This window comes from Prionailurus bengalensis, chromosome F2 (genome assembly GCF_016509475.1).
Source record: "Prionailurus bengalensis isolate Pbe53 chromosome F2, Fcat_Pben_1.1_paternal_pri, whole genome shotgun sequence".
In the NCBI taxonomy this organism is placed as follows: Eukaryota; Metazoa; Chordata; class Mammalia; order Carnivora; family Felidae; genus Prionailurus; species Prionailurus bengalensis.
In genome coordinates, this window is record NC_057353.1 from 1129701 (window position 1) to 1146700 (window position 17000).

Genomic DNA, 17000 nt, shown 5'->3' on the forward strand with positions numbered 1-17000 from the left:
AGCTAAACAGAAGCTACCAGGCCTCCCACAACTGCACCAGCATCGCTTCTACCATATTCTGTCAAAATAAGTGGCAAGGCCATACCAGATTCAAGGGGATGGGAGATAGTCTCTATCCCTTGATGGGGTAGGGGGCTGTGCCTGGAGGGAGAAAAATTGTTCATAGCTGTTTGGAGGCAGTCCACACTCCTTGAGGGTGAATTTCACAAAGTGAAATTTGAAGTCAGAACATATGAATAAAAAATTCTTGTTATATTTTATCAGATTACCTCTTGAGCAATATGGAATTGATTTCCAGGAATGTATAATTATGTATAAATGAAAATTTCCCATAATTCTACCAGCATTGTGTTTAGCATTTTTTAAGTTAAATTTTGAGGAGTGTATAATTTCATCATTTTTCAGTGTGAATTTTTTTTTTACAAATTTTCTTATTTTTTTGCTTGTTTTATCATTTGCATTTCATGTCTAAATATGTATAATTCATTTATTGTCATAAATATGTGTGTGGCCATTTACTGCTTGTTCAAGGAACTGGTTATTGATATTAGCAGGTTTAATAATAATTTTTTATTTTTTTCAAATTTTTATTTAAATTCTTATTTAGTTTATATACAGTGCAGTATATTGGTTTCAGGAGTAGAATTCAGTGATTCATCACTACATACAACACCCCGTGCTCATCACAAGTACACCCTCCTTAACACCCATCACCCATCTACCCAATCAATCCACAATTTGTTCTCTATCATTAAGAATCTTTTATGACCTGAGCCAAAGTTGGATCCTTAACTGACTGAGCCATTAAGAGATTCTTAATGATAGAGAACAAACTGTGGGCATCGGGCTCTGCTGACAGCTCAGAGCCTTGTTTCCTGCCCCCCCCACCCCCCCGCCACCACCCTTGTTTCCTGCCCCCTCTTTCCTTCTAACCTTTCTGTTCATCTGTTTTGTTTCTTAAATTCCACATGAGTGAAATCATATATTTCCCTTTCTCTGACTGACTTATTTCCCTTAGCATGATACATTTTAGCTCCATCCACATCATTGCAAATGGCAAGATTTCACTTTTTTTTGATAGCAGAGTAATATTCCCTTGTATATATTTATACCACATTTTCTTTATCCATTCATCAGTTGTTGGAGTTTTGGGCTCTTTCCATAGTTTGGCTATTGTCGATACTGCTGCTATAAACACAGGGGTGCAGTACCTCTCTGAATCTGTATTTTTGTATCTTTTGGGTAAATACCTAGTAGTGCCATTGCTGGATTGTAGGGTAGTTCTATTTTTGACTTTTTGAGGAACATCCATACTGTTTTCCAGAGTGGCTGCACCACTTTGCATTCCCACCAACAGTGGAAGAGGGTTCCCCTTTCTCCGCATCCTCACTAACATCTGTTGTTTCCTTTGTTGTTGATTTTAGCCATTCTGACAGGCAGGGGGTGGTATCTCATCTTGGTATTGATTTATATTTCCCTGATGATGAATGATGTTGAGCATGTTTTCATGTGTCTGTTGCCATCTGGTTGTCTTCTTTGGAAAAATGTCTATTCATCTCTTCTGCCCATTTCTTAACTGGGTTTTTTGGGTGTTGAGTTTCATAAGTTTTTTATAGATTTTGGATACTAACCCTTTATGAGATATGCCATTCGCAAGTATCTCCCATTCCATAGGCTGCCTTTTAGTTTTGTTGATTGTTACCTTTGCTGTGCAGAAGCTTTTTATCCTGAAGTCCCAATAGTTCAGTTTTGCTTTTGTTTTCCTTGCCTTTGATGATGTGTCTAGTAAGAAGTTGCTGCAATTGAGGTCAAAAAGGTTGCCGCCTGTGTTCTTCTGTAGAATTTTGATGGTTTCCTGTTTCACGTTTAGTTCCTTCATCCATTTTGAATTTATTTTTGTGTATGGTGTAAGAAAGTGGTCCAGGTTCATTTTTCTGCATGTTGCTGTACAGTTTTCCCAACACCATTTGTTGAAGAGATGGTCTTTTTTCCATTGGATGTCCTTTCCTGCTTTGTCAAAGATGAGTCGACCATATAGTTGTGGGTCCATTTCTGGGTTTTCTGTTCTGTTCCATTGATCTATGTGTCTGTTTTTGTGACGGTACCATACTGTCTTGATGACTACAGCTTTGTAATACAGCTTGGAATTTGGAATTGTGATGCTTCCAGCTTTGTTTTGCTTTTTCAGGATTGCTTTGGCTATTTGGGGTCTTTTGTGGTTTCATACAAATTTTAGGATTGTTCTAGTTCTGTGAAAAATGCTGGTGTTATTTTGATAGAGATTGCATTAAATGTGTAGATTGCTTTGGGTAGTATAGGCATTTTAACAGTGTTCATTTTTTCAGCCCATGAGCCTGGAATGCTTTTCCACTGTTTTGTGCCCTCTTCAGTTTCTCTCATAAGTCTTCTGTAGTTTTCAGAGTATATATATCCTGTTCATATGTGCATGTATCTGTTTTGGGGCTCCTCCCCATTAGTCTGTTAGTCTAATTTCACATTATGTTAGTTTCTTTGGCTGATGAGAAAATCTTAATATCTAGGGAAATTATTCCTTCTGTTTTCTTTTTCTTTAAAAATTTTCTCCAAACTCTTGCCAGAAGAATATTAGGACTGTTTGTCAAGTTCCAGGAACAATGCTATTTGAATTTCAGTTTACATGGAAAGAATCTCTAGATTAATTTGAGTACTTAACCTTTGCAATAAGTTTGTCATGTAGGCTGATTGCTTTATTTATTAGGTTTTTGATGTTCTTTACTTATATTTTGTAATTTTTCTCCACTGACGTCTTACATATTTTCACCCATTCTTCACCCTGGATGGTTTCTGTTCTTTATGGTGCATCTGGTGAGTTTCTTCTTTTAGGAGACTTTCCTTGTCCCTTCTTTTGGGGTAAGTTGTCCTTTCTAGATAATTCCAGAGGATTTTTCACATTGTATTGTGCTGTCTCTTTAATCATCTTCCTGTCCTAGTTCGTAAACTTCTTGAGAGCAAACTAAGCTTTTAGTCTCCTGGTTTCAAGCGTCTATTATAGTAACTGCATCTGGTAGCAGTCAGATGATTATTGAGTGAAGGCATGAATTAATACAATAGTGAATGGATGACAGAATATAGGTCTCCTGATACTTTGGTGTTTTATGTGTGTTTCTCTACATGGTGTTTTCATAATTTTTTGTCCCATTAAGATAGATAATAATGTTAAAACTCAACAAATATCTGACTCTTAAATTTCTGGAAAATTGTGAAGTATTATTCAGAGAGCTTTTATAAATGTTTTTATTAATTATGATTTTAAGCACTGCAAAACCATAAATTTCTTGGACTTAAATTTTAACACTTCCTTTACAATATTTTTGCTTATGGCAAATTTCAACAACGAGTCGTGTTTGGAAAATATGTATTTTATTTTAAGTTGTACATATTCTGTAATCTCCCTACATTTTTTTTTAATTCATGGGGCTTTAATTTTAATTTTTTTTTTTTTTTTTAATTTTAGAAAGGGAGAGAGAGCACAAGTAGGGAGAGGGGAAGAAGGAGAGAGGGGATCTCCACACTCAGTGCTGAGCTGGATGCAGGGCTTGATCCCACGACCCCCTGGGATCATGACCCGAGCCAAAACCAAGAGTCAGACATTCAACTGACTGATGCCCTCAACCCAGGCACCCCTTGCTTTGTTTTTTGTTTTCTGGATTCTGGGGTGCCTGGTGGCTCAGTTGGTAGAGCATGTGACTCTTGATCTCGGGGTCGTGAGTTCAAGCCCCACATTGGGCTCACTTTAAAAGAATAAAAATGAAGAAAGTTTTATGGCTTTTGAGATGCAGTGTACGGTGACAATTTGTACCTGTGTTGGGAAAGCTGAGTTTTAGTTTTGAGTAAGCTACTAGCTTGCAGTGGTCTTGAATAAGTTACTTTATGTCTTTGGTCTTTGTAAAATGTGGGTATAGCTGCCCATCGTACCTCAAAAAGACTTTTTTTATATTCAGATAGGTGGCAGTATGAGAAAGTAATTTGAAAAATATAAAGTGCTGTGTTATTTCCCTGGATAGGAGTATTTTGCTTTGAGCGTGCCTAGTATGTGACATACAGAGAGATTTTTTTTTCCGTAATGTGTATTTATTTTGAGAGAGAGGGAGAGAAGGAGCGAGCAGGAGCCCCAGCCCTGCGTGAGCGGAGGAGGGGCAGAGAGAGAGGGAGAGAATCCTAGGCAGGCCCCGTGCTGTCAGCGCAGAACTGGAAGTGGGGCTCAATCTCACGAACCATGAGATCAATACCTGAGCCCAAATCAAGGATTGGGTGCTTACCTGGTTGAGATACCCGGCACCCCTGGGAAGAGTCCTTTTAATGGAGTTCGGAACAGTATGTATTTGACCAGAGTTGCTTACATACTTGGTCAAGATGTGTCCCTCATCCCTATTAGATTTGCATGGATCGGGGACAGATTAGCAGGAGGTAGGGAAAGGAGCTCCATTCGGGACTAGTAGGTTCCATGAGTAGGCAGTGGAGAATACTGGCTAAGAGCTTCAACCCTGACTTACTCGCCATGTAATTAGATTGAATTTTACGAGATTTCTCTTTCTTTTGGTTAAAAAGATGCCTGAATAACTGTACTTTGATTTTATAAGGTTCAGCCTAATAATTTAAGCCTTAATTTTCTTATCTAGTGAAATGGTGATGTTATATCAGCCTACGAGGTGATTTAATGAAGGACTTCTGCCTGTAAAGCTTTTAGCAAATGTTTGTCTCATGGGAGGTGCTCAGTAAATATGTTATTTTTAATCAAGTCAGCTTGTTGGGGGTTGAGAACTCAGAACTCCCAGGGTGGGGCAGAATCCGAGAACTAAAATCAAAGGTGGGGCTTTTCATGAATTCCATCTTAACAGTGTGTCCACTCATGTTTGTTGAAATCCATGCCCAAGGACTCTGCAGGGGACACGTAAGCAGCCTTGGCCACATCCCGCAGCACACGTGCCCCATACACTCTCTTCCTTAACCTTGTAGACCCTCTGGGTAGTGGGGTGAGGGGAAGGGACCCATAGCCAACCTGGGACCTGGGTGTTTGTGAGGATCAGCTAGAGGAGGGTTGGAAAGCACATAAAACAGAAAACGTTTATTCCATTTCTACAGATATTTTCCTTTAATTCAAAAAATTCTTTTTGTAATGTTTGTTTTTGAGAGAGACAGAGACAGAGCTTGAGTGGGGGAGGGGCAGAGAGAGAGGGAGACAGAATCTAAAGCATGCAACGGGCTCCGAGCTTTCAGCACAGAGCCCGATGTAGGGCTTAAACCCATGGACAGTGAGATCATGACCTGAGCCGAAGTCGGATGCCCAACCGACCGAGCCACCCAGGCACCCCTCCTTTAAGTTTTGAGTAGGTGATGATTCCCCTAGTCAAGTCTTCCTATTCCTGCCCCCCAAGCAAGACTAATATTATTCATTGGGGCATTTTAAGATGGCACCTGATTATGTTTGCCACAGAAATAAGTTCGTAGGTAGGGGGAAAAGGAAGTTACAAAACTTTGAGGCATGAACTCATTTTGGGGAAAAAAGCATGGAAGCCATATATTTTGTATGGAAAATAATCTGAAGAGAAATACACTAAAATGGTAACAATAATTATTTTTTTAATTTTAGGGGCTTTTGTACATCTTAGAATGTTCACCATCAGGTAGAACTGGAATTTATACTGCCCTCTCTAAAACTATACCACCTCTTGTCTTTTTTTTGTGGTAGAACTTACTTAATTTAGATGATTAATTGCAAACTGATAGTAAATTTGCTTTGCTGTTGTTTCTCATGTTTGTATGGCTGGTTGGATAGATTTATTACTATTCAGTTCTTAGCCTTTTTTTCCTTGTAACTTGAAAAAGGTCAAAATGTATGCGTTAAAGTTGGGAAATCTTTTTTCTTAATAAACATTGCATGACAAGATTCATTCTGCTTTATTTGGCAGTCTTTATGCCTTTATTTTTGGTATCATGGGAATTAAAGGCAAGTGATGTGCAATTTGATATCTTTCACATTTAAATTTTTTTTTTTTTTTCAACATTTATTTATTTTGGGGACAGAGAGAGACAGAGCATGAACGGGCGAGGGGCAGAGAGAGAGGGAGACACAGAATTGGAAACAGGCTCCAGGCTCTGAGCCATCAGCCCAGAGCCCGACGCGGGGCTCGAACTCACGGACCGCGAGATCGTGACCTGGCTGAAGTCGGACGCTTAACCGACTGCGCCACCCAGGCGCCCCCGATATCTTTCACATTTAAAACTGGAAGCATTTTTCTAGAATGCGTTTGTTTGCATTCAGAGTTTTGGTTATGAATGTCATTATTTTTGGTCTTATTTCCCAGGAGTATAGGTTCATTGTAATGTACTAAAGAAGAAACTAGATTAGTGGAGAAGCCTAGAGGTTTTTGACTTGGTTTGTCAATTAATAGTTAAGTGACTTTAGGATTATCACTCCACTTTTACTGGTGATAATTTTATTTCCTCTAAAGTATTAGGTTTTGGACTGGATGATCTTTGGTATTCTTCTGAACCAAAAATTGACATCATTTTAAAAGCTTCAGCTAGGAAGGGTGGATTTATGGGTGACTTTTTTTTTTTTTCTTTTAATGAAGATTCAAGACTAACAGAACAAAATAGTTTAAACTTAATAACACACACAGACATACAGGAAAAAGACAAGTAGAACTATAGAAAAAGGCTCATATATGGCAAGAGATCCAGAGGGCAGTCTACGTAAATACTTCAATTTTCATGGAGTAACATCCCCACCTTGTGGCTTTTATTTCCTCACAGATATTAGTGGTTGGTTGAAATAAAACCGGAGTACTCTAACCCTGAATTTGAAAATATGACTCAGTGTTAATCTTGTATTTTTTTGTCTTTAAAAGCAAAATCGTCTTAGCTGCTATAATTTTTTAAATGTTAGTACTATCAGTAATTATCTATTAATCTTACAATTATTTTCCCAAAATGCAATATAAAGAAATGGTGAAAAGTTTAGTAGTAACTATCTTTATCACTTTAACGGCACTTATGTAAGAAGAAACCTTAATTTTCTAGTTCCCTTTGTAGTTTTGGATGCTCATAAAGGTCACTTGATTGAATTGTTTATAAATCAACAGAATTCAGTGCAAATTTAGAATAATTCTTGGGGAGGGGCGTGTGGGTGGCTCAGTTCGGTTAAATGTCCGACTTCAGCTCAGGGCATGATCTTGCGGTTCCTGAGTTCAAGCACCGCATCCGGCTCTGTGCTGACAGCTAGGAGCCTGGAGCCTGCTTCAGATTCTGTGTCTCCCTCTCTCTCTGCCCCTCCCCTGCTCATGCTCTGTCTCTCTCTGTGTCAAAAATAAATAAAAACATCAAAAAAAATTTTTTTAGAATAATTCTTGGGGAATGGCTTTAAATGGTAAGGATAATCAAGCTGATTTAAGGTTATTTTAAAAAGGAATTCAGTAGCAATGCATTGTGGAGGTCATGACTGTGTAAGCTACAGGAAAATAGCAGCTGTCCTGATGTTAGGTGAATAGAAACTAACAGCTTGGGGTAAAATTTCTAGGGGCCACCCTACAGTTTTTAGAGCTTTTATAGAGTATATATATCATTTCATAAAGTATATTCTAATACATAGACTATATTCTCATATATAGAATATTCTTTTAAAGAATAAAGAGCTTTTATTCTCATGTAGCATAGATGGAGGCTAATGGAAGTTTTATGTAATTCCATCTAATACAAACACTAAAATGGTCATCATAGTCAACATTTATTGTGTTTAAGGTGGATTACCTTGTTTAATTTTCACAGTGATTCTGTGAGGTAGGAACTATTGTTACCTCAGTTTTATGGGTGAGAAAGCAGGGCTGGGAGTCACATGTTAAGTGGTTAGCAGATCTGGACCTGGGCAGTCTGATTTCTAGATCTGTGACAGGATATGCCACTTGTGTAGTTTGTACTGCTGTGTGACTTGATGTAAAAGTGACTTTGGTCTAGAAAACTGGACTTCAGTACTGGATCTGCCTCTTACAGCTGTGTGACATAACTTCTTCATAGCCCAGTTTCCACAACTGTAAAATGGGTGCTTTTAGGATTAAAGGGGATGATTTATTTAAAATAGAACACAATATATGCTCAACAAATGGTTTTAATAATCATAGTAGTTGTAATAATGGCTATTTTTGTGGGGTTTTTTTTGGTGTGATTTGTAAAAGCTCTGTATTTCTGTGGCCCAAGGTTTTCAAGCATTTTTTCATGAAGCACAAAATGGCTAGTGTTCTTTTAATTTACAGTATTTTTTTTTAATTTTTTTTTTTCAACGTTTATTTATTTTTGGGACAGAGAGAGACAGAGCATGAACGGGGGAGGGGCAGAGAGAGAGGGAGACACAGAATCGGAAACAGGCTCCAGGCTCCGAGCCATCAGCCCAGAGCCTGACGCGGGGCTCGAACTCACGGACCGCGAGATCGTGACCTGGCTGAAGTCGGACGCTTAACCGACTGCGCCACCCAGGCGCCCCTAATTTACAGTATTTTTATTGCTTTTTTCGTTACATGTCCAGAAGGGTTACTGTCAATTAGTAAGTGAAAGATGTTTTGGTTTCACCAAGAGAGAAGTTATACAAAATGATGGCCACTTTAGAAGAGATGTCATCCCACCACCACCCCCCCCCCAAAAAAAATCATAATCGTGTGTGTGCATGCATGAGAGAGAGAGTGCACGGCCACATGTGCACAAGCTCTAGAGCCAAAGAGAAGCTTCTGAGGGCATTTACCTAATTTTTTCAAGACTTGTGTGGTGGGGCTGGGGGATGTTTCAATCTAGATGCTTTTGAGAACATGAAAGAACACAAGGTCTGTTCTTTGGAGACGTGAGACCAGTAATTGTAAGAAAGGTTGTGGTCAGTTGGAAGAATCATGGTTGGCTTCCAGGGGTTGGAAGTCACAATGGTGGCAAAGACCAGGTCTGTTGAGGACGAAGGAGTGAGAACTGTGAAATGCTAGGTTCTGGGCAGAGAGGCAAACTTCTGTGTTAAGATTTTAGAAATAAAGTAGGGGTGATGGAGTCTAAAGAGGGGGAGGTATGAGAAGGGCTAGTGGATCGTGCAAAATTTGCTGGGTTGGGCCCAGAGGTGAAGGGTGGGTCCTAGGAAACTGCTCTATCCATAAGGAGAGTTATTCTCAAATCAAGGAGCTCCCCAAGGGATGATGACACCCCATGCTGACATGGGGAGAGGTAAGACCCTCTAGTTAGGGATGAGGACAAGAAAGGAGACTGACTGGGGGCCATGGATGGGGCTGCTTCAGCATTCTTGAAAAAAATTGTGCCCTCTAGTGCTTTTTTAAAGATGGAACATAATTCTGTTCTTTAAAAAGCATTAGAGAGGACATGTTAATGAATTTGAACTTTCTGGTCCTGCCTATTTACTTGATGAAGTGTTCTAGGCTTGGAACAGAAATCTCAGTTATGGAAAATATTCATTTTATAATGATTTCCTTATGACTGATTTATGCCAGGATAACATTGATTTGTTAGGAATTTATCTACATGTTCTATGCTGCAGCTAATATTGGTTACGGTGTTTTCTTCAGGGTTTTCATTTTGAGTGGTTTTAGATTGAGCGTTTTCTGGGGGAGAATGCTTAAAGGGAATTTGACATTTTGGGAAATAATTTGTAAAGTTTAAACTGGAAAAAGCTCAATTTGAATATATGCAACTCTTGTAATTATGGGCTTTTTACATTTACGTTCTTTTGTATAGGAGTTAAAGTTCCTCGTAATTTTCGCTTGTTGGAAGAACTTGAAGAAGGACAAAAAGGAGTAGGCGATGGTACGGTTAGCTGGGGCCTTGAAGATGATGAAGATATGACACTTACAAGGTGGACAGGCATGATTATTGGGCCACCAAGGGTCAGTGCTATAAATTATATTTTTTTCTATTAATATTATTGTCATTTTAGAGTAAGCATTTTATTTAATATTGATATTAAAGTAATTATCACTTTTAACTGAAACAATTCCTCCCTTTTAATTCATTTTGTATACATTTATCGAGATGCTTCCTGTGTGTAGGGTATAATGCTTGATTTTGTGGAGGACTGGGGGGAAAATACTGATACGGTCATTGCCGTCAAGGTGTTTGCAGTTGAGTAGAGAAGAAAAAATAATTACAAATGACAGATTCTAAATATGGCAGAGAAAGTTCACTACGGGACTTTAGAATATGTTTCTTCTAGCTGGAATAATTGAGGAAGGCTGAACAGTGGAGGAAGTTGCCTTTGGAATGAGCCTTAAAGGACTGACTGGTAGGATTTCAGAAGGTGGTGATGGGGATGGAGAACATTCCAGATAGAGAGGAGAAAAGGTGAGGAATTGGAGGGGTTACTTGGGAAGAGCAAACAGTATATTTTGACATAACCTGTTACTAACCCGCTCGCTATGTGTGTAACCAAGGTGTAACCAAGGGTTTCTAAATTGGTTTGTATTGAATGCACACTGCTGTTTGCCCTCTTGACATGTGACTTGTCTATACTATAGGCCTCAATTTTTTCATTTATAAAATACAGAGAAAAGTCTATGATTTTTGTATATTTTCTAGCATTGTTGGCAACAGACCCATTGTGTTTCATTTTATTTAGGTCTTTCTCAAGCTTAAGAAGTTTTATTTTTACTCAAAATCTTTTCCAGACTGGGAAATATTTTTCCACATTGCATTCCTTACTCAAAGATCCCATTTACTGTACTCCTGGCAGTGAGTCTTTGAAATATGTATTCCATAATGTTTTTGACTTCTGCAAAGAGCACCAGTTTGAAGGTTTTCTTTTTTAGTCTTTGGTTTTATATACTATTGGCTACCTGATGAGAGCATTTCAATTGTTTTGCTTTTGGGTGGAGTTTAGATTGCCTCTTGATTTTTACAAAAGAAAAATGAATCAAGTAATCAGCAGTGTTAACTTTAGAGAGTGAATCACCATATGTTTTATATTTTCTGGTATTTCTTTGCAGAATTTGAGCACACTACTAACCTGACAAACTCCTATTTCCTTCTTCTGCTTTGGTTTTCCCGTAAGATATTTGAGGAAGGAAATGTAATTTGATGGTTAAGATTCTTGATGTGTTTTTTTATAACTTGGTATTTGTAATGAGAACCTTGATTTTCACTGCTTGTGAACATTATTAACATGGTCTGTTTGGTTAAAAAAGAAAGGACTTTAGTTTATGAACTTTTTTTTTTTTTAATTAAGTTTTTATGTATTTACTTTGGGAAAGACAGAGAGTGTGAGTGGGGGAGGGAGTGAGGGAGGAGGGAGAGAGAGAATCCTAAGCAGGCTCTGTGCTGCCAGCACGGAGCCCAACATTGGGCTTGAAACTGTGAGATCATGACCTGAGACAAAACCAAGAGTTAGATGCTTAACCAACTGAGCCACCCAGGCGCCCCCTAGTTTATGAACAACATTCTTAATGAATAGTTTGAAGATTTGACAGTCTGAATTTGAGTATACTAGAGTATAAATTTATATTTATATATACTAGATATTTACTGTATTTAGTATATTTACTAGATATCTAGTATATTTATTTATACTAGAGTATAAGTTTGAAATTATTTAGATTTAGTTTTTCTCCAGCCACTACCTCCAATGGACTTTAAACTTTAGGAATGTTTTAGAGCTTGTGTGTGAGTTTCCTCAGTGATTTTGTGGACCAGCCTGGAGCATAGTTCCCGAATATGGAAGAACAGCTCCCAGTTGATCTCACATGCAGACTAGCTGCCTTTCCTGGTGTCACCGAATTGCAGGAAGCCTCTCTGTGTCCAGGCTGTGTCCAGTGCATAGTGAAGCCTGCTCTAGCTTGCGGGGGTGGGTTTGGTTTGCTCAAAAGAGCTGTGTAGACACAATGCTGCCATTGGGCCACTGGACATGCTGGACGGCTGGTCACTGGGCCTTCCCCTCCCTCCCTCCCGCCTTCCCTCTCTTCCTTCCTTCCTTCCTTCCTTCCTTCCTTCCTTCCTTCCTTCCTTCCTTCCTTCCTTTTCTTTCTTTCTTTCTTTTTTTTTTTTTTTTAATTTTTTGGACTTTTATTTGTTTTTGAGAGAGAGAGAGAGAGAGAGAGAGAGAGAGAGAGAGAGAGACATTACAAGCAGGGGAGGTACAGAGAGAGAGGGAAACACAGAATCCAAAGCAGGCTCCCTGCTCTGGGCTCTCAGCACAGAGCCCCATGCAAGGCTCAGACTTACAAACCTCAAGATCATGACCTAAGCTAAAGTCAGGCACTTAACCAACTGAGCCATCCAGGCACCCTGGGCCTCCCCCTTTCTCAGGGTAGTGGTGTTGGAGCCTCTTCTTACTTCCTTTGGAAGCCAGGAAGGGACAAGGGGGGAGCACCTTACAAAGGCACAGCATCTTTCCGGCCAGCCAATGATTTTTCTGCCTCTGTCACCATCTCCTGACTTCCTCCTTCACTGAGACCCAGTGAGGGTGAGTACTTGTACACTCATTCAGTTGCCTTGTAATAAAACCTGCAGGAGTTACTGTCTCCCCTTAGTTGTTTTCTCTTTAGGAGGTGCCATATTTAGAGCAGTTTGTCCCTAGCATCAGGTATCCACATCTAACCAGCATAATGGGAAAATTTTGCCTTACCATACTGTTACTTGGTTAGGGGTTTTTAATTTTTTTAATGCGTTATTAACATCCCTGATTTTTTTAATGTTATTCTAGTACTTTGGATTTGTATAATCAGCAATTTTGTTTTTCCATATATGTTTGTGTTTTAAATTATCTGAAGCAATGTTTTTTTAGCATTAGAGATTTAGTAACTTTTCCAAGTTTTCCTTATGTGTAAATGGATCTGCTTTGGCCCATTTAGTTTGGAGAATTAAATGACTTAATAATTAGACAATAGGAAGGTACCTGACTATAGTACATATTTTGTAAATATTCCTTTTTTTCCCCTTTTTGTATTTTGCTATTGATTGGATGACAGAAAGATGTGGCTGTTTTTTTTTGTTTTTGTTTTTTTTAATTGGAGTGATAAAATTAGACCTTGGTCCAAAGTTAAGATGATGTTTACTCTAAAAGGCTGGTTTAGAGTTTTTAAATTTAATTTTAAAAAGTTAGGTATAATTTACATACAATGAAATGCACAAATCTCACCACGAGTTTCCACAAATACACCTTGTTGCCTATGCTCCTGTCTAGATATAGAACAGTTCAGTCACATGTGCCCTTTCTCACCCCCACCCAGCCTGGAGCAGTTTCGCATGTGGTAGAATTTCGTGTAAGTGGAATCATGGAGTGTGTGTATTTACTGGTCTGTTTATTTCGACTCAGCACGATGTCTCAGAGATTTAGTTGTGTTGTTCCACACAGTAGTGGTAGCGGTTCTTTTTATTTATGGTTCTTAATATTTATGTTACTGAGTAGTATTTTACTGTATGGATTTGTACCATAATGTATTTATCACTGTGTTCATGGTATTTGGATTTTATCTACTTTGTGGCTATTTGAAATAAAGCTGCTATGAACAGTCTTTTAAAAGTCTTTTGTGAACATGCTTGTTTCCATTTTTTTGGATAAAATGTCTAGGAATGGAATTGTTACATCATAGGGTAGGTAGGTACACACTTATTTATCTTTATAAGAAAATGCCAGTTTGTTTCCTAAATGGTTATACCACCCTCTACTCCCAGTAAAGTGTGAGAGTTCTGGTTGTTCCCATATACGTTGAGTATATTTAACATTATAGAGTTTGTTGGGGGCTATTACTATTATTTTTGTTATTTATTTATTAATGTTTATTTTTTTTATTTTGAGAGAGACAGAGTGAGCAGGGAGGGGCAGAGAGAGAAGGAGAGAGAGAATTCCAAGCAGGTTCTGCTCTGGCAGCATGGGGCCTGACCTGGGCCTCAAACCCACAAACTGTGAGATCATGACCTGAGCCAAAACCAGAGTTGGACGCTTAAGCAACTGAGCTACCCAGGCGGCCCTATTATTCTTACTTGTTAATGTAAGTCTTGTAGATAGGTTACTGTTCATCCAGATTGAGTACCACAGACTGGATGATTTCCTTGCGATCTCTGTGATGTTAGTCCTTACTGTACACATCCAAACTGCTGGGCGTGTTAATGGATGTGTGCGGTTAACCTTGGTTGACTTTTATACAGGTGTTTCTTTTCAAAGTGTTGAAATAATTAGTAATATATATACAAGATTGTTGCATACATTTTAAATTACAATAGTTTAATATCCCAGCTCTGACCTCCACTTGGGAATAGCTCTTACTTAAGGGAAAGGAAGTTGTGGATCGGTTTGGGTAAGTGAAATCTATAGCTGGTTAGCTTATCACATAAATGTGAATGTACAAAAATATAAATTATTGATCATAAAGTAATATCAAATACATTAATATTGTACTTTTCCTCTTCATTAGCAGTTGAATATTATTATTTTTGCCTTCCAGACAAATTATGAAAACAGAATATATAGCCTGAAAGTAGAATGTGGACCTAAATACCCAGAAGCTCCTCCATCAGTTAGATTTGTAACCAAAATTAATATGAATGGAATTAATAATTCCAGTGGAATGGTAAGTTAAAATAGTCATTTTATTTTTATAAAATAATATATAGTCAGAAGAAAGTTAAAATATAAAACAGACCTTTGTTTAGTTGGAAGTCTAAAAGAAATATGTCTTGTTTTTCTCTTATAAATCAATCTGTCCTTAAAAAACCTGTATGTACCAGCTTAGATAGATGTGATGACAACATTCTCTCAGGGTTTATTAATTGCTTCAGTAGTCATATTTAAGTTGAATCCTTATTTGGTAAAAAGATAACATTCTCTTTGTTATTTTTCTTTAAGGTTAAGGTACATTTGGTGAGATTAAAAAAATGAATATTCATGAAGGGGAGGCTTTGAGGAACAAGTGTGTCTGTATTAGAACAAATAGTCATGGTTGAGCATTGTTGTGTGTTTAAAGCAAATAAACCAAAATGACATGCTCTACCTGGAAGTTAGTGGGAAGGCTGAATTCCTGTTATGATTAGGTTGTTAGGGCTCATGTTAAGACTTCTAAATCCAGGCTCTTGATATGCCATGTTGAGAGTACACTCACATGCAAAATACATGTTAGGAAGTGTAATAACACAATAATAATAAAACGAACATCATCCATCTTAGGAAATAGAATGTTATCAATGTCCTTAACTTCTTGTGTGCTCCTTCTCATCCTATTCCTGTATTCCTTTTCCTCACTAGTAGTAATTAACATCTTAAAAATATTCTTTTATATACTGTCTTTTTTTTTTTATCTTACCCAATGTATCATGTGTGTATACCTAGCCTCCCTCCCTCTTTCCTTCCAATTTATCTATTTATATACCTGCCTTACCTATCATCTATTAAAAACTGTGAGTTTATACCAACACACTATTCCATCACAGTAGGATTTATTCCATATTTCATCTGTTTCACATTTGTAATTCCCTCTGGTAACAAATTGAACCCTGGACACACAGAACTAGCCCTCTAGCCCCCAACTCAGTCTAGTATGCAGACCCACAGCTAGGCCTCACAATGGCAAGTGCTTCCCTGCTGGATGTGCTAGAAGAAAGCATGACCCTGACAGGAAGAAGGTGGACAGGTCATTGGAAGTCTCAGCTCTGAACCTGCTGGTCACTTAACAAATCTCCCTACCTGATGCATGCCACCTAAAAGCTGGGTTCTGAGAGTCCTTCCTGTCAGTCTGTCAGTCTTTGTAATTTATTGGGACTATTTAGTCCCTTTACATTTAATATAATATTGATATGTTTAGGTTTAATAAATCATTTTATTTTGTGGTTTCTCATTTTCCATGTGGTTTTTGCTTCTTTTCTGCTTTTGAAATGGTTCTCAAAATTTTTCATTCTATTTTTGTTTTTTCAGTGGTTATTCTAGAAATTACAGTGTGCATACTTAAGTATTTCTATGATAAATAATATTAAGAGATGTGATAGAAGCAGGATTATAAAACATTTTGAACATACAGAAGGATATTGTTTAGGGAATTACTTTTTTTTAAATTTCTTTTTTATTTTTAAAAATTTACATCCAAATTAGTTAGCATATAGTGCAACAATGATTCCTTAATGCCCCTTACCCATTTAGCCCATCCCCCCCCCCACAACCCCTCCAGTAATCCTCAGTTTGTTTCCATATTTATGAATCTCATCTGTTTTGTCCCCCTCCCTGTTTTTATATTATTTTTGTTTCCCTTCTCTTATGTTCATCTGTTTTGTCTCTTAAAGTCCTCATCTGAGTGAAGTCATATGATTTTGTCTTTCTCTGACTAATTTCACTTAGCATAATATCCTCCAGTTCTATCCTCATAGTTGCAAATGGCAAGATTTCCTTCTTTTTGATTGCCGAGTAATACTCCATTGTATATATAGACCACATCTTCTTTATTCATTCATCCATCAATGGACATTTGGGCTCTTTCCATACTTTGGGTATTGTTGATAGTGCTGCTATAAACATTGGGGTGCATGTATCCCAGAAGGATCTTTCTAAAACACAAATTGTGTTATGTCACTTCTGTGCTTTAAGATCCTTTAATGACTTCAACCACAATGTGCATGCTTTTTGCCATGGTTCATTGGGACTCACAGGGTCCACACTGCCCTGCATGCCTTTCATTTTGCCTCAGGATCAGTGCACTGTTCTTCCTGTCTGGACATCTCCCCCACTCTGGCTAATTCTTACAGATCCTTCCCTTTTCTGTGTAAAAGTCACTTTCTTCAAAAAGTCTTTTCTTGAATTCTGTCCCTTTTTTTACTCTGATAATCTTTTCCTTTGTAGCAGTTTCTATAAATTTATTACTACTTTTCTCTTTGTTTTCGTTTTTGGTGTTTTTAAAAGAAATATTTTTGATACATAGACAAATTTTAGAAAAGTGATATAACCAGCATCGTCCATTTTCCCTTGTCACATCTTAGCATTTTGGTCTTGTTTGTAATAGCCTTTTTTA

General features: G+C 37.9%; 1 protein-coding gene across 1 annotated transcript in view; it reads left to right on the plus strand.

Annotated features, from left to right (window-relative positions):
- Window positions 1–17000, plus strand: part of UBE2V2 (ubiquitin conjugating enzyme E2 V2) — a 60271-nt gene that overhangs the window by 26645 nt on the left and 16626 nt on the right. Inside the window, exons 2-3 of the mRNA XM_043601037.1 lie at window positions 9757–9905; window positions 14454–14579. Of these exons, the coding sequence (XP_043456972.1) occupies window positions 9757–9905; window positions 14454–14579 (275 nt within the window). The remainder of the gene's footprint in view (window positions 1–9756; window positions 9906–14453; window positions 14580–17000) is intronic.